The 21,333-nt window shown below is 36.9% G+C and overlaps 2 protein-coding genes across 2 annotated transcripts in view; one reads left to right on the forward strand and one right to left on the reverse strand.

Annotated features, from left to right (window-relative positions):
- Positions 1-3,734: 3,734 nt before the first annotated feature.
- LOC129722721 (dynactin subunit 6) lies at positions 3,735-4,702 on the forward strand. Its single transcript, XM_055676411.1, has 3 exons — positions 3,735-3,870; positions 3,943-4,399; positions 4,469-4,702. Exons 1-3 carry the CDS (start codon positions 3,854-3,856, stop codon positions 4,568-4,570), a joined length of 576 nt encoding a protein of 191 aa, XP_055532386.1. The 5' UTR covers positions 3,735-3,853; the 3' UTR covers positions 4,571-4,702.
- Positions 4,703-8,897: 4,195 nt separating this feature from the next.
- Positions 8,898-21,333, reverse strand: part of LOC129722718 (polypeptide N-acetylgalactosaminyltransferase 1) — a 48,279-nt gene continuing 35,843 nt past the window's right edge. The window contains exons 2-5 of the mRNA XM_055676408.1: positions 11,829-12,042; positions 11,457-11,767; positions 11,282-11,387; positions 8,898-11,217 (exon numbers count right to left, since the gene is read on the reverse strand). Coding sequence (XP_055532383.1) covers positions 10,696-11,217; positions 11,282-11,387; positions 11,457-11,767; positions 11,829-12,042 — 1,153 coding nt within the window. The 3' untranslated portion in view covers positions 8,898-10,695. The remainder of the gene's footprint in view (positions 11,218-11,281; positions 11,388-11,456; positions 11,768-11,828; positions 12,043-21,333) is intronic.

Raw genomic sequence — 21,333 nt, forward strand, 5'->3', positions numbered from 1 at the left:
TATTTTTAATATATTTGCTGTTATTATCAAAAAACAGGCAATTTCTGTTGATTCGGGAAGAAGAAACAAAAATACATTAATAATTTTACAACGATACGAGTCAGGGCAGTTGCGATTTACTTCCGTTTAAGAAACGAAAGCTTAAACATGTAGCAAAATTATTATAAAAAAGTTATTGTCATGTTCTTCAATGAATTTTCATTTTAGAAGCACTAGAACTTATTTTGTGTGTTTCGTTACCATTTTTAAATCATTTTTCAAGTTTATATTTACTTACGTGCCATTATTTTTAATCGGATCTTATTATTGAATGGAGTTTTTTCAAGAGATTTTTTAAAATTACGCGGTATTTTTATACGCGGATTTTTTCAACGCAGTACAACCAACCGCGTAAAAAAAGTAAAAGTAAGTCTGCAATCGTTGCAGAAAACGTATGTTGATCATATATGCAAGGCCTTTCCAAACACGGCGTAGGCCAGGATGATGTCTTGGTTAGAGCATAGAACTGGACTTTCTTAACATACATAAATTAATTAACTGTAAATGTAATAAATTTCCAAAAATTTTTCTCTATTTGATTGAGAAAATTAGATAACGGATCTGGAAAACGTGTCAATGAATACGAAATGTTTAATATTCGACTAGTATAAAGTGCTTTTTTGGCACTTACTGAGAGTAAAAAATATAACGGTAGAATTGATTTTTTAATTTGGTTATCAAAACAATAAAAAATTTCAAACAATGCAATATTGTTCAGATCTCGAATGACACAAGACTAAGATGTTTTACTCAAATTTAGCAAAAGTAATCACGGGGCAGTTTTATTTAAACTATTCATGAGAAGGGTAAAACTGATCAATGTTACCCCGCTGATCAATGATACCCCGTTTTACAGTACAAAATATTGATTAGAAAATATGATTTCTTTTACACCTTCAAAGGCCATCCACCTCAGATGCATAGCACACAATTAGGAAATAGCAAATCACATGTGTTAATTGCCGCGCAAGCGACCGAAAATTATTTCATTCTTAACTTCCCGCCTTCGGTGCCGTCTTCGCTGGCCCGCAACTCAGCGAAGCTGTTGAAATGGTACCAACTTGAACGCATACATAATGAAAGATTGAACGTATACATAATGAAAGATTGAACGAAATAAACGAGCGCTGCTATAGCGAATGACCGCCACCTAGGAACTAAAAAAATGTTCAATTCCACTTTGACTGCTCTTTCTCCGGGCGATCGCTGTACTATGCCGAGCAGACAAGCTGACTGCGGAAGGCGATCGCATTCGTGTTTTAACAGTCAACTTGCGATCCTTTACAAAGCACTGCTCTGCTTACGCCAGTTTGACTCTTCATGTATTTCGCAAGGAAAACAATAAATCTGGCAACATTAGTGTTGCCAAAACACCAGAAATCACGACTTACTGACGTAAGCAGAGAGGTTCGCAAGTTACGAACATGCATTTTAGCACCCGCCATTATGGTGCGTAAAAAGCTGGATAGAATATCCTCGAATCGGTTTGAACCTATCCTCAAACAGAAAGAAAATTTGCAAAAGCGTTCAAAAGAACAGACCAGTTTTAATTTGACTGAAGCGCCCCTAAAAGCTAGAAAACTCAAGAGTAGAATAATAGGAAAAGCACTCTGAAAGAACCGGAAGGACTTACGAAAAGCTTACGAACACAAAACAAAAAAACAGCGAAAAAGCCACAACAAAAATTACACAGTGCAACATTTTTTTGCCTTGGCTTCTATGCATGATTTTTTGATGAAGTTTGATGCGAAAAAAAATTTTCCCGAGTTTGAACATATTTCAACTTAAGGGGCAACAATGGCGCCATTTTGAATTTTTGAGAAACCGGAAATTTTCGAAGTTTTTTGGCCGGGGGAGGATCATGTCAAGACAAATTGTTGTTGTATCTTTGAGTACCGTTTACATTCTTGATATGACATTAAACAGATTTCAAATAAGTTAATTTAACGTCGAGAGAACCTATTTTAGTATTGTAGGGGAATTGGGGCAAAGTTGATATGTTGCTGACATTTTACGTCGATCAGACACAAACCAATCGATTCCTGAGACTTTTTTATTCGATATAAGACATAATTTGACTACCACTTTTTGATATTAGCGCATTACCATTGATGCTCATACATACTCGATATTATTTCGCTTTGTGAAATTTACTAAAACCATGTCAAAACCGGTTTCGTAGAATCACCGTTTTTAACTCAGTTTTTGTCCGATTTAAGATCTGTTTTTTTTTGTAAAGATGGGAAAGATGATGCTAATATGTGGACAAACTCTTAGAATTTTAATATTTGGTCTTAAAACAAAATGGCGTCGAAAAAACATCGAAAATTTCCGATTTCTCAAAAATTCAAAATGGCGCCATTGTTGCCCCTTAAGTTGAAATATGTTCAAACTCGTGGAAATTTGGTTTTGCATCACAATACACAAGAAGATTATATATAGAAACCAAAGCAGAAAAAAGTCATTTTTTGTTGCACTGTGTTATCACATACATAAGTGATGTTATAGTTCCAAATTAAAAAAAAGACATTCAACGCAGCAGAGAATCTCCTAAACCAAAACAAAACCATCAAAAAATTGATTTCAAATTAGTATCTAACAACTTTGAAAGCAACTAAATTACCAAACTCAAGAAAAAAACTATATGAAATACAATTCAGAATGCATAAAAACTGTAGTAGATGTAGCTTGAAACATATGAAAAAACTTCGAAAGGCTTGAAAGAATAAAAAGAGTGAATTCCGAATTCAGTTCAAAATGGTTGCGAAACGTCACTGAAGGTCAGAAAAAACCCAACAATGAAAATGATGGTTTAAAACGTTTTAATTAAACAGAAAAAGTTAAAATAAAATATGATCAAATTTAGACAAAAAGTGTGCAAAAGAAAAAAAAAAGAAAATAAAAATTCGTCCTGAAATATATACAGAATTTCTCTTAAAAAAAAAAAACGGATGAACCAAACTAGGTATTCCGAATTAAATACTAGAGAACGATTCTGGTTTCAAAAAAAGTAAAAAAAATTAAAAAAAAAGATCTTGAATTTGCTTTAAATTATTTACGTAAATCAAAAGGAAGAAGCCAAAAAGAAAGTGATTCAAATTTAGCCTAAAAGGGCTAAGCAAGAATTCATTCCAAATTTTGCTAAGGGTGGTTTCATACATGGATGAAACTGATTCCAAATTTAGCTTACAGCTTAGTTGAAGGTGCCTCAAAGAGTTACAACAAAGTTTATGATAAATCATTTCAAATTATCCTAAAAAACTAAAAATCTAAGGGGAGAGAACATAAACAAGAAAAAAATAATAAATCCGAATTTTACCAAATTCTTATCTAAAATATAACTGACAATGACATTAAAACCAGAATATCTGCATTTTTTTTGGTAGATATTCATTTTTTTTTGGAAAAAATATCGTGTCCACGTGAACATTATCATTACCCCAGTCTTCCTTCCGGTGGACAAGCGAGGACATTTGCGTACTCCCTACCCCCATATGTTTCCCAAGTGGAATGTGGACGACCCCTAAGCATCGTGAAATTTGATAAATATCAAATATAAAAAAAATGAATGTAAAATGTTCAATAAAATAATGTTATAATTATTTATTTAATGAGTAAAAATGATTGAGTGTGTGAAGAAAACGGACAAATTAGCGTGTAATTCATTAACATCCCCTGAATGTCAAAATCAGCTGGTGCTTATGACAGCTGTGATGGTTTTCATGTTTGTGCTCGAAATCATTTTGTTGACATCATCATCATTTAAACGTAGTTCAGGTATTTTCACTGGTGGAAAAACATTTTCAAAAGAATAATGAATCTCAAAAACGAGTAAGTATCTATACAAATCATTCAGCTTCCTTACTAGATTTGTAACAAATCTTTCTTTTGTCCAACGCAAAGCATCCGAATCATGTCCCGTTCAATGGTTTGCGAGGACAGTAACCTGCGGGGAGATATTACCATATCGAGCGGCTGCGTTATTCATCCGAGTACGACCATCATCGCCGAGTCCGGTCCGATCGTGATCGGGGAAAACTGTATCATAGAGGAGTATGCCACGATTGTTCATCGCATTCCGAAAGGTCATCCGAGCTACGGTGACGTGCTGGAAGGTACGGTAAAACCGCTAGTTATCGGGCCGGATAACATATTCGAAGTGGGCTGCACTGTGGAGGCACTGAAAATTGGCGAACGAAATGTGTTCGAGTGCAAAAGTTACGTTTCAGCGGATGTGGTCGTCACGAATGGATGCGTCATTGGTGCCGGTTGCCGTCTGGTTGGTGAGCAGACACTACCGGAGAAAACGATCATCTACGGGAACCAGTGTCACCAGCGGGAAGCAATTGAGAAGCAGAGGGTGGGTTTGTTAGGCATAGTAGTGTGCAAAAATTTATTATTAATTTATTATAATAAATTATTTTTTTAGACGCAAATGGTTCAAATCGATTATCTGAGGAAGATTCTGCCCAATTATCATCATTTGAAAAAAGCGTCCTACGATCCGAAAAAAGCGCGGGCTCAGATTTAGTAAGTGAAAGAATGATTATAATATGGTATTTCAACCGAATTCCGTTCCACAGTTACGATAAAAAATAGATGATAAGTTTGTTAATTAAGTTGCTTATGTATGTATATTTTATAATAAATGTGTAAACGTGTACGCTCGCAGTAGCTTTATTGCGCCCATGCAAACTGCTCGTAGTTGAACTGATCATATCCGAAAAAAAAAAATCAATAATTTCGGTGGTAGATAATAGCAACCAACATTTTTGAGACTCATCGACGATGCGTGATGCAAAAAATTAACCTTAACTAGTTTGCAAACAAATGTTTTCTGTACCAACCTCAAAGATTTCTGTGTCATTCTGTAAAAATCAGAACAAAGCATTCATCATAGGTTGCGACGCAAATGTACATCATACAGTATGGAGCAGCAACGATATAAACAAAAGAGGTGAGTGCCCACTAGAATACATAACTCAAAATAATATAGATATTTGTAATAAAGGGACTGACTTCACTTTCATGAACTCCATAAGACAAGAAGTCTTAGATTTAACACTCTGCAGTAACACCCTTTCGGAAAGAATACATAATTGGCATGTCTCCAATGAAGTATCCTTATCCGATCACAGACATATTTTATTCGAATACAAAACAAATGACATTATCAAAGAAACTTTTAGAGACCCCAGAAAAACGAACTGGGGGCTATACTATTCTTGTCTATTAGCGGGAGACAACTTCCCAAATGATATTATAACCACAAACAGAGAACTTGAAAATGTCTCTGTTCAAGTAACAAATAGAATCTTCCAAGCGTATAACAACAGTTGTCCGATCAGGATTCGATCAACAAACAGGGATGTTCCATGGTGGAACACCAGACTAGATAATCTAAGGAAGCAGGCACGAAAAGAGTTTAATCGCGCAAAGCGCACCTCACAGTGGGATGCATATAGAAGAGCTCTTACTACGTACAACAAAGAAATAAGGAAATCTAAACGTAAAAACTGGAGGCACACATGCGAAAATATCGAGAGTACTGGTTGCTAGGTTACAAAAAGTTCTTTCACAAGATCATTCTAATGGCTTAGGCACTTTGAAATATAACAGCGGAGCTTTCACTTCCACCGCCACAGAAACTTTGAACCTAATGATGGAGGTACACTTCCCAGGATCCTCACCAGTCGTGAGCGAAAGTGCGACTTCGTTGGAATCATACACTGAATCAGAAACGACCAGCATAATTAATTCCAATGAACCCAATGAAATTGTAGGTGCAGCTGGGCAAAATATGACCAGAGAGCATTCGCAAGATCTAGCAAGTCGTATTTTTACTCACGCGAGAGTTGAATGGGCAATAAATTCGTTTGCACCATATAAATCACCAGGTTCTGACGAAATCCGTCCTATCATGATTCAAGAGAGCAAAGGAAGCTTAACCTCTTGCTTAACTGAGATGTTCAAAGCAAGCTTAAGGTTAAAATATATTCCAAAAAGCTGACGCCAAGTTCGTGTTGTCTTTATTCTGAAAGCTAATAAAAAGGACAAAACGAGTCCAAAATCGTTTAGACCAATTAGCCTTTCGTCATTTATGTTGAAATTGATGGAAAAACTCATCGATGACTATATAAAGTCAGAATATCTGAAGCCAAAACCTTTGAATAAATATCAATTTGCTTATCAGCATAACAAATCCACAGTAACAGCACTTCATGCACTAGTAACAAAAATTGAAAAAACATTCGAAGCCAAAGAAATTATGCTAGCAGCATTTCTAGACATCGAAGGCGCTTTTGATAATGCATCCTATAATTCAATGAAAGGTGTTATGATAAAACGTAACTTCGACAAAACTATCGTTGACTGGATATTTGAAATGTTACAAAAAAGAGAAATAACTTGCAATCATGGAGGCTCAACAGTCACAGTAAGGACTGCAAAAGGATGCCCAGAGGGAGGGGTTCTCTCACCCCTGTTGTGGTCATTAGTGGTTGATGAACTGTTGACACAACTAGAATCACAGGGTTACGAAGTAATTGGTTTTGCGGACGATATAGTAGTTATAGTTCGTGGAAAATATGAGCATGCAATCAAAGATAGACTCCAAGATGCTCTAAATTTAACTACAATGTGGTGCAAAAAAGAGGGACTTACGATACATCCAAAGAAAACTAACGTTATTCTATTTACACGCAGGAAAAAAATCAAAATTCCTGACTTATGTCTCAATGGAACGAAATTAGAACTTTCGCAAGAAGTCAACTACTTAGGAGTAACTCTAGACAGCAAATTAAACTGGAGCTTACATATGGAAAAAATAATAAATAAGGCTACAAGTGCCTTATGGATCAGTAAAAAAACCTTTGGTAACAAATGGGGATTGAAGCCAAAGATGATCTATTGGATCTATACAGCTATCGTTAGACCCAGAATAACATATGCGTCCTTAGTATGGTGGCCAAAAACAAATGTCAAGTATGCTCAAAAGAAGCTGGAAAAGTTGCAAAGACTTGCCACAATTCTAGATAAACATTTCAAAAGGTCCTATCTGCTTTTTTCGTTTTTCTGGAGCGTCTTTTCGTTTTGGTAATAGTTAAGCTTCAGTAACTCTCCGAAGCGTGGTTTTCCTTTAGAAGGCTAGAATGATCCCTCCGATATCAACTTGTGCAAATAACGTACCATAAAAGGTGTTCAATAAGTTGTGGTGATTGAATGAAAGTGATCGATCAAAAAATCGATCAAAACAGATAGGACCTTTTGAAATGTTTCTCTAGAATTTTCATCACTGGAGCAATTCGAAGTACTCCTTCAAAGGCACTAGATGCTATGTTAAGCTTACTTCCATTGCATCTATTTGTACAATTAGAAGCAGAAAAAAGCGCACTAAGGCTACAAAGAACAAAAAAGTTCCTTGAAGGAGACCTTAGGGGACACCTCAGTATACTTGAAAATTTCAAAATCAGTGCAATGTTATCTCAGGAAGACTGGATGGATAGGCAGTACAACTTTGAACGACTATTCCAAGTGGCTGAGCCAAGTCGCACTGAATGGGAATCAGGTGGGCCTAGCATTCAACCAGGCTCAATAGTGTTCTACACGGATGGCTCCAGGTTAAACAATAGGGTTGGCGCTGGGGTGGCAGGCCCTGGAGTAAGTCTATCAATACCTATGGGAGAGTGGCCAACAGTATTTCAAGCAGAAATACAGGCAATAATTGAATGCGCTACAATTTGCTTACGACGTAACTATAGACATACAAGTATATGCATTTTTTCGGATAGTCAAGCTGCACTAAAAGCACTGAAATCCGTTTCCTGTTCTTCGAAATTAGTATGGTATTGTATTCAATTGCTACAGCAGGTGGCTAGAAATAGTAAAGTAAACTTATTCTGGGTACCTGGGCATTGCGGCATTGAAGGGAATGAAAAAGCTGATCTGTTGGCGAGAAATGGATCAATGCAGTTGTTCATAGGGCCAGAACCGTTTTGTGGGATCTCAGAATGTGCCCTCAAAATGGAACTTAAGAAGTGGGAACAATCAATGATAGAAAACATTTGGAAAAACAATAATTCAGCTCGACAATCGAAAAAATTTATTGCACCCCAAAAAACAGTAACCCAGCGATTGCTCAGTATCTCAAAAAAAGACTTATGTACCTACAGTGGCCTTGTAACGGGACACTGTCCAAGTAAATATCACTTTAAACAGATAGGTAAATTGCAAAATGATGCCTGTCGCAGGAAGCAATTCTTTGATAAACACTTAATACAACCATTAGATATCTGGATGACTTCTCCCAATAAGGCAGTGAACTTTATTCGTTCAATAATACCTTATTGGGACGATGCCTATATTCAGCAAGTGGAAACCATTCAACCTAATAGTGGTACGACACCCTGATAAGGCTTACATCAAATAGGGGCCCGCCACAAAAGATCAAATCTCTGGTCGCAGTGGAAAATGTACCCAACAGGAAAAAACCTCAAAGATTTCCTTTTAAATCCTGTGGATAATCGTTTTAGATCCAAATCTATATTTGAGATTTTGCAATAATTTAGCTTTGCATGTTGGATCGAACAGAAAAAAAAATATTTCAGCGATTTCGGTGAATTGTCCCAGATTGATTTGGGTTTAAATACTCTGCAAAGTTGCATTTTACGCCTCTGAGAGTGAGAGTCGAAACAAACTTTTTATTGTGCGTTGATAAAGGAATTGGGGAAAAAGTTCTCAAAAAGGAATCAAAAGAAGTCTAGAGAAGTCAAAAACGTAGCAGAAAATAATAAAAAAAACATGCCCTTTTCTGAGGAACTTTTCTTTGGTTCTACATAATGAAAGTTAGCAAACAAATATACCAGATATAAACCAATATGTTCATCAACAAAATATCTGTTTTTTTCCATTTTTCGATTTTTGTTTTCTTATCTTACAATTACTCGTAACCAGATTTCAACACAATAGATGCTGGTACGATCAACAATCGATCGTAATAATAACGCAGAGCTGCCCGATCTATTTATAAGTCAAAAACATATAAATCATACAGTTATTCTCCGCACATCGATCGATTGTACACCCGTTCGCTAAACTGATCGAAGAACGGAAATATATACGGTGTATAAAGAATTCGAGTCCTTTCGATTAATAAAATTAGTTTCATCTAAACGATATTCGCTTACAGCGTTAACAATTGTGAGGAAGGATAGAGCTACAAAAATCAATTATGTACTGACCGTTAAGTTATAAAATATTCACTAGCGGCTCATTTACAAATCGTGAGCCGACATAAACTATTTCGTTGACTAAAATAATGGAAGCTAGACGAGAAGTAAAGAAGAAGGTTTTGATTGTGTATGTTTTTACTTAGTTGTACTCTCGAATAAGTGATGTTTCCGTTGCGTAGTAAAATATTGTCCTGGTGTAAACTTTTAGATGAAAGTGGAGATTAACTTAGTGTCTAAAAAATACGGGTTGTGTTGTTTACAGCTTCGTGGCACTTTCGATAACGATAAACTACTATTAGATTATAAACAAGAGATAATGTACAAAAAGAGGACAAATTAGTTTTCTTTTCAAGTCTCAGACGATTGTGGTGGTTTCAATCAGTTACTTAGTGTTGGCATCGTAGTGTGTGTGTTGCTTAAACATTACTTGGTTCCATTTCCATTCACTCCTTGTAAGTACATCGTGACGTACTCGGGATACTAGAGGGGATTGTTGCCGTTGTTCGTCAAACTCATCACTCAAACAGCAAAGTGTAAATTCCAGCTGATTTCTTATCGAAATTAAACTGCTGAAGGTTTGCGTCATGTTCCACTATTGCTACTATTGAAACGACAGCTGGGGCACAGCTGTATAAATATAAATCTATATTAGGGCAGAACGTTTTGCACTGCACGATTAATTGTAATTGCGAATCTGTGCTTTTAAATACCAGCATTGGTGTATTCTCATGATTAGTTCTAATGTTTTTTTTTTTTTGAGTTCCGCATAACACTTTATCCTCTAATGTTTTGCAGCTAATGTACATTTCGTCACGCAACAATCCTTCTGCCTTACCCGTGCAGTCACCAAATGTCCACGCCAGCTCGTGTTCACCCGAGTGTTATGTCACGCTACTATTATCACATTAGTTCTTATTATCTCGTTCACTCTCAATTTCGGTTTTCGCGCTTCGGCATTTTCATCTAGTTTTAATATATATGCTTTCTTTATTTTCATAATATGTCACTTCAATAAAAGAGAGGAGGGAATGAAGAAGGGCTTCCTTTCCACTCCGCCAGCATGCAGCTAAACAGGGGGAAAAAAACCTTCATGCAATTTGTGTTTTTTTTTTTTAGATTCACAAATGCGAAATAGTACACCTTGAATCCGTCATTGTCTCTAACTAGTGCCTAACTAACCTATAGCTTTTTTCATTATACAACAATATTGCGTCATAGACATAATTTCACTCCGACTTGGCGTATCATCATCACCATCTTCTTTTCGTCTATAGTTTGCTTCTAGTACACAAGTGCTTACAGACGCTCCGCAAGCGAGGTAATTAATTGTTTGTCCCGATCGTTAAACAGCAAAAAAATATACAGACCCAATCTCATCTCTCCCCTAGTAGTGGACTATGCTGTTGACTATAATATGCTGAGCAAACTAATGCTGGAACTCCCACTTCTGCGTTCGCACTCTCGGCAGGCAGGGTGTCACATGAACGTAACTTTTGGTGGACAGATCGCTGCTATCTAAACACAAACCCGATGGGATGTGCCTAAGCTGCTGATGTTCGGTGATTTGCCACGTATCGTCAATGTCTTCGTCGTCCACACAGGGAATCATAACCACGTACCTGCTGTCGGATTTGTTATCCTGCACTGTGGCGCAACTGCGTTCCGTTCGCAAAACACCCCGCTTGGTAAGCGAAATTAACTGTGAAGCGGACACCTCCGTTCGAAAGCACGTGTAGATACCCAAATTCCACGGCTTATCGGCGTTCTGTTGCAGTGTGTCCAGACAGAGATTCTCCGCTAGTGACGAAACTCGTCCGTACGCTCGCACGTTTCTTGTTGGGATGAATTTCTCCGGATATACGTTCTTCATATACCAATCAAAACTTCTACAGCGCAGCTTTTCACGCAGCACCCGCCGGTGGGTTACGTCACCAACTTCGGGGTGATCCTAAAATAAAATAAAACAGGCTTTTTTTCGTTCTGTTTACGTTTCACTTAATAGCAAAATATACCCTCAAGTCGGGACGATTTAGATAGAGTAAATCGATGTAGTCATCCATCCATACTACAGCCATTCGTACCGTATTGATCCCGTGGGTGTCACGATCGTTGGGGAATCTACAAAAAAAAAAATAAAAAAAAAATTAGCAAAATACATTTTGTAGAGCGGTCTTCGGAAAAACTCACGAGTACGGATGGAAGTCTCGAAATATGTGCCCTATTCGTGAGCATGGAATTGTTTCCAGTGTGCCACCACACTGCCACACCCGAAACGACATTTCTAGATTTTCACCGCCCCAACCGTCCATCTGCTCATCATAGCTGCCGATTTCCCAGAAGTAATCACGCGATATCGCGAACAATCCACCCGCCATCGTGGGACTGAAAGTGGGACATATCGCCAGATCCTTTTCCGAGCATTCTCGTTTCTGTCGTTCCTTTTCCCGATGGGTCACATCATGCCAGTCGAAGTGTCCATCCCAGGTGAAACCGCCGATCTGCCAAATTAACAATGCAATGAAAAATGATTATCGAATGAAAGCAACGAATAACACCTACCTGAAAGTCCGTCACACCATTGGTACTGTAGTAAAAGTTTTTCGCTTCAATCACGTCGATGATCGGCACCAGCACACTGGTTCTGGATTCCTTGATTCGTTCCAGCAGTGGTTCCAGCCACTGTGTCATGCACTCACAATGGGCGTCCAGGAAAACCAGCACATCTGCTTTGGCGAAACGGGCTCCGGCCAGCCGTGCTCGAATCAGTCCCACCCTGTGGTATGACAAGAAAAATGGAAATGGATTAGCAACCGTCTTTAGTAAACCGGGAGGAAGTTTTGTTAATGTAAAATTAAAGTATTTGGCATTGATCGTTCTTGCTATAACTATATTAGACTCCGTAGCCTTTTGTCAATTAATTAGTTCGCGTAGACTTCCAGAACGGATACAAATACACTGTACATAGTTTTCAGCTCACAAAAATGATTCACAAAATACAATATTCACTGATGTATTTAGAAGCATGAGTCCGGAAGAATAATATTTCAGCCCAGTAGCTAGATATCATAAGCTGAAAACCTTAATCAAAACATCAACATATAATATATAAATCAACATAGAAATCATATATCACAAACTATGGAACATACACAAAAAACTCACTTGGAATCCGGAAAAAAATAGGAATATAGAGTATCGGCTTTATTATCGTCAGTTTTACCTATTATCGTCAGTGGGGGTAAATGATGTGCTAGTGTTAATTTTTTGCATGATGGTTCTTCATAATGCAGAGCATCTTCCTGCGAAAGATTAGTTCTCTATGACTTCATTAACCCTCCGGACGATAATTGGACAACCCTGACGGGAATAGAGCCGATACCCTAGATATAAATATCCAGAGAAAGTAATTTGGAATTCAAAATTAGCAAACGGGAAAAATGGATTGTTTTTTTTTCCAAAATTGATAATAAAAACTCTAGAAAAAAGTTGCGTTACTTAGACTAGAATAGTAGGTCCAGAGGCGGGAGTTTAGCTACCAGAAAATTTAAACTCGTGAAAAGAGATATCTGAATCCTGATCAAGAAATATTAATTAACTTGAATCCTGGTTCAGAAATGGTTACTCTTATAATTAGGTAACTGGAAACAAAAGAAAAAAGGTTGAAAAAGTTTGTGTTTGATACACGACCCGCAAGTTTAACCTAGAACCACGACAGCTTGTCTCATGTCAATGTATTTCATGCAATAAGTTACAGAATACATTGGATTGAGATATTCAATTCATTATATTTTATCGCCTCAAACCATATGAAGCGGTGAATTTCAGTAATAATTGTTTTTTTTTTAAATGATTGGTAATCCTGAAGACAAGCGTTGTTTAATTGGTAAGGCACTTTTTCACCATCAAAAGAACAAACAAAGGGTTGAGAGAGATCCCAAGTGATAAGGGCGAAGCACTTTTTTTTTTCTCAATAATTTTTTGAATGATAGACGCGAAGATTACGATACACGGTGCTCCCACAGACCGTTGTTATAAACAAAAAATGCACCAAAGAATCTGAGTATACCATTCGATTTGTTATGACGTCCAGAATCTCTGGTCAAAATTTTAAAATCATCGTACGGTACCATAGAACGGGGTGAACTTCTATAACAATTTACCATTAACTAGCTTCTTGTAAATTTTTCCCGAAATAGTATAATTTTGAAACAAGTACTGGTATGTGCTTCAGTAAACATCTATATGGCTATAGGTGAAAAAAACTGATTTTAAAAAGAGGCGTTCTCTATTTTGTAGTGTCCAACGTACAGACAGGACATTGCAGTTTTCAGCAATTATTTATCTTTTAAAATTTTCCACAACTTTGCTGAAGGGAGTAATCTGATATATTGAAAATTAGAAAAAAATTTTTTTTATTTAACTGTTAGGTGGATTGATCAAAAAAACTAAAAACGCCAAAAGTAAGGCCTTGTTCTATGAAACAATTTTGCTGAAGACATTGAGTACAAAAAATCCGTTTTTCACAGTCAAATCAAGAACGATAACGATTTTTGGACTTTAATCCACTGTGCATTGTGGGATTTTCAAATAAATTTTTCCTTCAATTGTCAATGTCTTGAATTATAACCCTTGGAATGTGTAGAAACTATTTTGGAAGTTATTTCATAAAATGGTGGTTGAAAAACGTGCTTTAGAATAAGTATTTCTTCGTTTTTATATCCCTTTTTTGTACTTTACGAGCTTCAAAAGGGCATTTCACAAAAATATACAGTAAAATGATTTTGAAATTTTGACCAGAGATTCTGGACGTCATAACGAATCGAATGGTGCACTCAAATTCTTTGGTGTATTTTTGCCTTTCTCCTAGAACGGTATAGCAATCACTTGCAAAACCGAAAGTATAAAAGTGCTCCAAAGGGCCGAATGGCATATATCACTCGACTCAGCTCGACGAGCTGAGCATTTTCTGTATGTGTGTGTGTATGTGTGTGTGTGTGTATGTGCAGATTTTTATTCCCACTCACTTTTCTCAGAGATGGCTGGACCGATTTTCATGAAATTAAATGCAAATGAAAGGTCTTGTTGCCCCATAAGACCCTATTCAATTTTATTGTAATCGGATTCAAAGTTTAGAGGTTATGTATCAAAATATAAAAGTCATGAAACATTATTTTAAAAACTACACAACCGATTTGAACAAAATTGATTTCAAATGAACGGGCTTCCTGAAATACCCTTAGCTTTTGAATTTCATAAAGATTGAACATGTGGTTCAAAAGTTATGAAAAGAAACGTGTTCTGAAGACTGTTTAATCTCACTCATGTTTCTCAGAGATGGATGGACCCATTTTAATAAAATCAGTGTCGAATGGAAGGTCTAGTTGCCCCATAAGACCCTGCTGATTTGTTTTGCAATCGGACTTTCATTTTGCCTGTTATGTTTAAAAATGTAAAATCCAGCTATGAAAAGGACCATATTCCGACGACTACTTGGACTCACTCACTTTTCTCAGAGATGGCTGACCTGATTTCAACAAAATTAGTGTCAATTATTAAGTCTAGCTGCCTCGTAAAACCCTATTGAATTCTACTGTAATCGAACTGTAACTTTATCTGTAATGTACCGAAATGTTAAAATCACGAAACTTCAATATCTCAGAAACTACACAACCGATTTGATCAATATTATTATCAGATGAGCGGGCTAGTTAAGGGTTAACTGATGAATTTTGATTGAACACGGAGTTTCAAAGTTTGGTTGCCCTATACGTTCCCATTTCATTTGATTATAATCGAACTTAAGCAACCGTTATGTATTAAATTGTTAATAAAACAACGAAAGTCTATTATCTGAAAGATTACATGACTTATTGAACGTAACTAGTATGACGAGTCATCTCTCGAACTTACAAATAAACTTCATAACAATTTGATATGTGGCTCAAAAGTTATGGAAAGAAAATAATTCCAAAGACTGTTTAAAACTATACTTTGATACTAACTTTGATCGATATATGTGGCCTCAACATAATTTAAATGTGGTATCGTACTATTTGAACGTTACAAATTCATTGATTCCTTCCGATGTGTTCAAAGTCTGCAAATGCACGACGAATCGGCCATAGGATATCAAAGTCATCAAAGTGTCAAATAACAAATAAAATGATTGGTTTTATCGAAATGACAACATCCTCGAGTTTTGGCTTCTGTTCTTCGCCTTAATTCTGAATACATTCATATTGGCTGGTCATTTTCAGCAGACTTTCTGGCATCAATCTGACACCGGAAATATCCATATTTGAAGGTATTTAGTTATTTTGGTTGTTTTCCACAAACTAAAAGTGGTTGTCTTTGGATTCAAAATGGTGTCCAGGGTCAATGTTTGGTTTCTATGCATCATCTCGATTACGGAAACATCCATATTGAGTATTATTCGGTCATTTTCGACTGTTTCCAAGAAGTTGCCATTTAGCAATTCAAAATGGTGCTTGAGGTCAATTGTAAGCTCATTGCATCATTCTGGTTCCAGAGATACTCATATTGGGTGGTATTTGGTTATTTTAGGATGTTTTTCACAAACCGGAAGTCGCCTTCTTGGATTTCAAAATGGTATTTAAGACAATTTCTGACGTCTGAGCGTCTTTCTGGTTGAATGTTTTTAGAGGTAACAAATATGTCCATAACGGTTCGACGCCCCTCCCTCTTATGGAAGCACATGTTCCTGGGAAACAGCCTGAAAAGGATCGAATAACACCCAATACCGGAAGTCGCCATCTTAGAATTAAATATGGTTTCTGTGGTCGATTTTAGCTCCTGTGTATCATTCTAGATCCGGATATTGTTATATTGGGTGGAAATCGGCCATTTTTGGCTGTATTATAGAAACCGGAAGTTGCTATCTTACGATCCAAAATGTTGCCTGAGGTCGATTATGGAACATGTTTGTTACCTCTAAAAACATTCACCTGCCAAACTTGGTTCCATTTAGTTGGTTAGCTCTTGAGATGTGCAGGAATTTGTGTTTCATTTGTATGGAACCCCTCCCTTCCAGAAGAGGGATGGGTGTTGAACCATTATGGACATATTTGTTACCCCTAAAACATTCACATGCTAAATTTGGTTCCATTTGCTCGGTTAGTTCTCGAGATGTGCAGAAATTTGTGTTTCATTTGTATGGCACCCCTCCTTTCCAAAAGAAGGGGGGTGTCAAAACATTATGGACATATTTTTCACCACTAAAAACATTTATCTACCAAATTTGGTTCCATTTAATTGATTAGTTCTTGAGATGTGCAGAAATGTGTGTTTCATTTGTATGGAAGCCCTCCTTTCCAGAAATTTATGTTTCATTTATATGGGACCCCTCCCTTCCAGAAGGGGGAGGGGTCTCAAACTATCATAGGAACCTTTATCGTCCTTTATCGGAAACCCCTACATACAAATTTTCACGTCGATGGGTTCGGTAGTTTTCGAGCCTATATGGATCAGACAGACAGACCGGACTGCATTTTTATATGTATAGATTGCAACATCAATATTTTAGAAGCTAAAGAGTGAATATACATTGGATTGAAGCGTTCATGTAAATCTATTTTTACAAAAAAAAGTTTGAATCAGAAAGGCTGGGTCTGACCGCTAGGTGGATTAATTTAGGTTTTTTTTTATAATAACCCAGTAAACCAGAAGTCGTATAAGGATGTTAATTCTAAGTCGCTCAAATGTGCATATCAAGTTAAAATTACACAAGATGCAACATTAAATTTGTTTATATCGTATAAAATTCAAATAATATATAAAGCAATTTAACGTGTCATATAAAATTGTAAAATGTGTCATTCCTCGAGGTCGTATAGAATGCAATTTAAAGTTTCAAATGAGGCCATTTTATATAGCCTGCGAAGTTATACAAAATCGTAACCAATTTTTACTTACGATGTACGTATATAGCTTCCAGATTTGAACACATGGGCGTATTTCATGCATCTTATATGATCATTTTCTACCAAATAAGGGTTCACTTAACAGAGTTGAGCGCGAGTGATGTGAACCAATTGTTTGCTGGGAACAGTCTGTGGGAGCACTGTACGCTAGACTATGTTGTATCACTATGTTCTTTATGTCAATATTATATCTAACAATAATGAAATACGTTATGTAACGTTTAACTCACCTCCCCCCCCCCCTCCCCTGTGTAACAAATCGTAACGCTCAAGGATACCCCCCCTTCCCCCTATGAGCGTTACGTTATTTATGGATGCCGCCTTGTGTTTTTTCAAATTTTCTGTAATATTTTCACTTAAGTACTTCAAAATCTTTTGTGCTCAGAAGAAAAACGACGTAATTATTTAATTTCTATCTATATTTTATAAAAACTCGTAGATATCTGAAACTGGAGAGTTAGAAATTTTGTATATTCTGTAAAGGTTCATAGAATTCAGAGATCTACAACTTTGTCGAAAACTCAAAGCTCTAGCGTGTAAGGAAAAGAAGTTGGCATCGTAACGCCACCTCCGCGGCTAAACTCCGAACTAATTCAAACATCCAAAATGGAGCTCCAATCATACCAAGAAACTTTGTAGAAGATCGGAAACCGATTGATCAAACCCTGAGAGCACTAATAATTTCGTTCCGCTAGATTCCATTCCTGGCCCAGTGTGCAGTGTAGGATCTAAAATTTAATTTTTACAATATCTTCAAGTGAACTTCCAGACGATTCCCTAATATTCATCCCTCTATTTTGTCATTATTGAGATATATCGATTTATGAAAAATTCTTTTTCTTTTCATATGTTGGTCCAGATGAATTTTTCACTTCGAAAAAATTTAAAAAAAAAACACCTTCACCCGATGAAGACACCCCGTTAAGTGGTAGGCATGTTTTAGTGAAAAAGTGTTTTTGAAATTACACAAGATTACAGTTTCCAGTAGAATTACTCAATCACGACATTCATAACCACTTAGCAGGGAAAGTATTTCGGACCGTGCGAGACACAGGTCGGTTTTGATTTATTTTCCCATCCAGGAAATTAGCCATTGTCCGAGAGAGCGTACATAACAGAAGAAATCAAGCTAAAAGGGGTGACCACAACGGGCAAATTACGTAAGTAAGTTTAACGATGGCCGAGTGCCAGAGCCAAGAGAATAGAAAAGTACCCGATCAGTCAAAAATATCAGGATTATAACAAACTTTGATATATTGTTACGCACTTTTTGCATCAACTTGTGTTCTAAACTTGGTCTCGTTAATAGTTAAAATATCAAAATTTCTATCAAAATTACTCACTGATTATAACAAATTATAGCAAGTTTTGTAAGGTTTTTGGCAGAAAAAGATCAGAATTAGTTAGAATGTACACTGTTTTGTCAACTGAATAACAAATTCTGTTATAAATATGCTTTAGAAAAACACACTTTTGAACATTCAAGTGTATGATAACAGAATTTGATATAATTCTGTACTTTTTATCATTCTGGCATATCAAGAATATTGCAGGCTTTGTTATTTCTATCAAGTTCAGATATATTTGTGGTATCCGTTTGTTATAATCGTTTGATCGGGTACCCATCTGAATACAATTGAACAGTAATAGTCGGTTATTTTCTGGCGGAAAACGCTTTAATCCGGGCCCGGATTGCAAACAATGTAACAAATTGAAATCAGAAATGAATGATTGAAGTGATTATATTGGCCAAAAATTTGTCCAAATTACAGAGAGGATCAGTCATACCGACACGAATGATGATGGGGTAGGATGACAGTCGAATTAAAATACAATCAGTAACTGTTGCCACTTTCCCTCTTTCGGTTGCCATAAATCTTTGTCAAAATAATTCGACAATTTCCGCTGTTGTCACTCTATACCCACTACTTAGTGTCGGATGCCGATTTGGCGAGGGGTTTTCGCATAATGCAGCTTTTCTCGTTAGATAGCAGATCATTTTACTACTTTGTAATGTGAGCGCAGCGACGTCATCGTTTCCCGCTACTCTATTTTTAGAACAATCATAGGGAAAATAAGTGATAAGTTAAAAATAATCCAATCGTAATCCAAGCGGACTGGAGGAAATCTGAAGCTTCAATTGATTCCCAGTAGGGTCGGTCGGTGGAGGCGGAAATTTAATGGCGGCGCGGTGTATTACGACTGAACGACTGTAATATGTATGGCTCACATAGAACCTACTATGCTTTAAGATCCTAGTGATTCAAATGATACTATTGAAATGGCAGTAGCGAAAAAAAAATGTAAGAATGTTTTGAAAAGTATTAAAAAGAGAAACATAAATCGTTCATGAGTAATAAACTCGCAGAAAAAATGCAACCGTATCGCCTTGACTGCCAAAAATTGGCAACGTTTCATCGCAAAACATAATTACACGCAGAAATTATAATGAGCTACGCTCAACCGATTCCTCTCTCGAGTTTACTTCTTTTCTCGTACTGTCATATGTAGGTTCAGTATAGACGAGGGAAGGTATGTAAATGCGCTTTGAAATACTTTTGAGGAATTTTTACGCGTACACGCGAATAATCCGAATGCGGGCGACGGACGTTGGCCAACCAAGTCACGTCTAATCTCCCGTTCATGCTTCAGAAAATAGCCATTGGCGTCATCCAATAGCCTGGGTACCACACTTCTGCTTAGCTTTCGATGTGAACCCACTATAAAAGGCGCTTGTTTCTCTACAAAACTAGTCGAAACTGCCATGATTAGACCTGATGCTGTGAAAAGATATGCGAACATATTCAAAATAATTTGTCACCTTTGGCACCATTCAAAGCTTAATACCAGGCACGAATTTTCCTTGAAACTTGAGGTGGCATCGTTTTCATCCAAGCTAAACTAGTTTTACTGAATTTGGACCATTAGGCTACTAACATACTGAGGCGTCAAATTAAGCGAAGCGTTGAGCGTTTGAGAAGCGGAATAAACAGAAGCGTTGAGTGAAGCTTCCTATGACATACTGGAGCGAGCGATGCAAATGCGTTGTGTTGTCATATTCCTAGATTCCAGCAGCGGTTTCGTTTAAAGGAAACATGAATTCTTCCATTGAAGATTTGTTTGCTGCTTCAAGCACAGTAAATCACGTTTTTAGTAAACAGAGATTTTTTTATGAAGTCAGTTGCGCTACAGACGTAGTAAAAAATATAAGAAATTATTCTAAATTTTAAACCCGCTGACCCCAAGTAACGTTCAACTAGTTTATGATATCTGTTCAGTATGTTAGGCATGCAATATCAATCAAAAATACCAGTGTTATTTTCCTGACGACCTGAAAATTTTTACCGATATTTTCTATATTTAAGACCAAAATAAAACGAATAAAAAGCACCTGGCGATATCAGGTTTAGTCTGAACATGGTATTACTGCACTAACATTTTTTATACATTTTAACATTTTGTTAACCGAAAATGTATTCTATTTGCTTTTTTTTCAATTACCAAACCAAAACAAAGCAAATGTAAAGCACCTCGCGATGAAGATTTTGTCTGAACAAGGTATTACCGCGTAAGTATACGCGCGTCAAAACACTACTCGTTCTGTTTCGCCGCCTCTACCGACGCGTCGTTACCGCTTGAGTATGACCGGTTTGAGCGTTTCATATAGACGTTCGAAGAAGTAGCTCGGACGCTTTTGCGACGCTTCTTGCTTCGCTTCATTTGACGCCTCAGTATGTCAATAGCCTTACGCATATGAAACACAACAGCTTATCAGCTTCACAGCCAGCAGCACCTCTGTTGGTCTATCGTTCGTAAATGGGTCATGACAATGCACATGCAAATCAATCTGTTTTTAGAGGAAAAAACGTCACCTTGCCATTATCTGGAAGCGTGGCGGCTGTTTTTATGCGCTACTTAATGTATAGTTATGCAAGTAGGCTTAGTCACACTGATGAAGACGTGACGGAGCGGAACTTTGGTGCAACCCGGAGTACCCAGACACGTAGCGTAATGTGTTTTTCTCATGTTAGGAGAAGCGATGCATTTCGTTACAAAACGCTTCGTGCGCTACCAGATGGCTGTTAAGTTTTTATTTGTCGTCAGTGGATCGGTACTAGCTAGGA

The sequence above is a fragment of the Wyeomyia smithii genome, chromosome 2 (genome assembly GCF_029784165.1).
Source record: "Wyeomyia smithii strain HCP4-BCI-WySm-NY-G18 chromosome 2, ASM2978416v1, whole genome shotgun sequence".
NCBI classification, from domain to species: Eukaryota; Metazoa; Arthropoda; class Insecta; order Diptera; family Culicidae; genus Wyeomyia; species Wyeomyia smithii.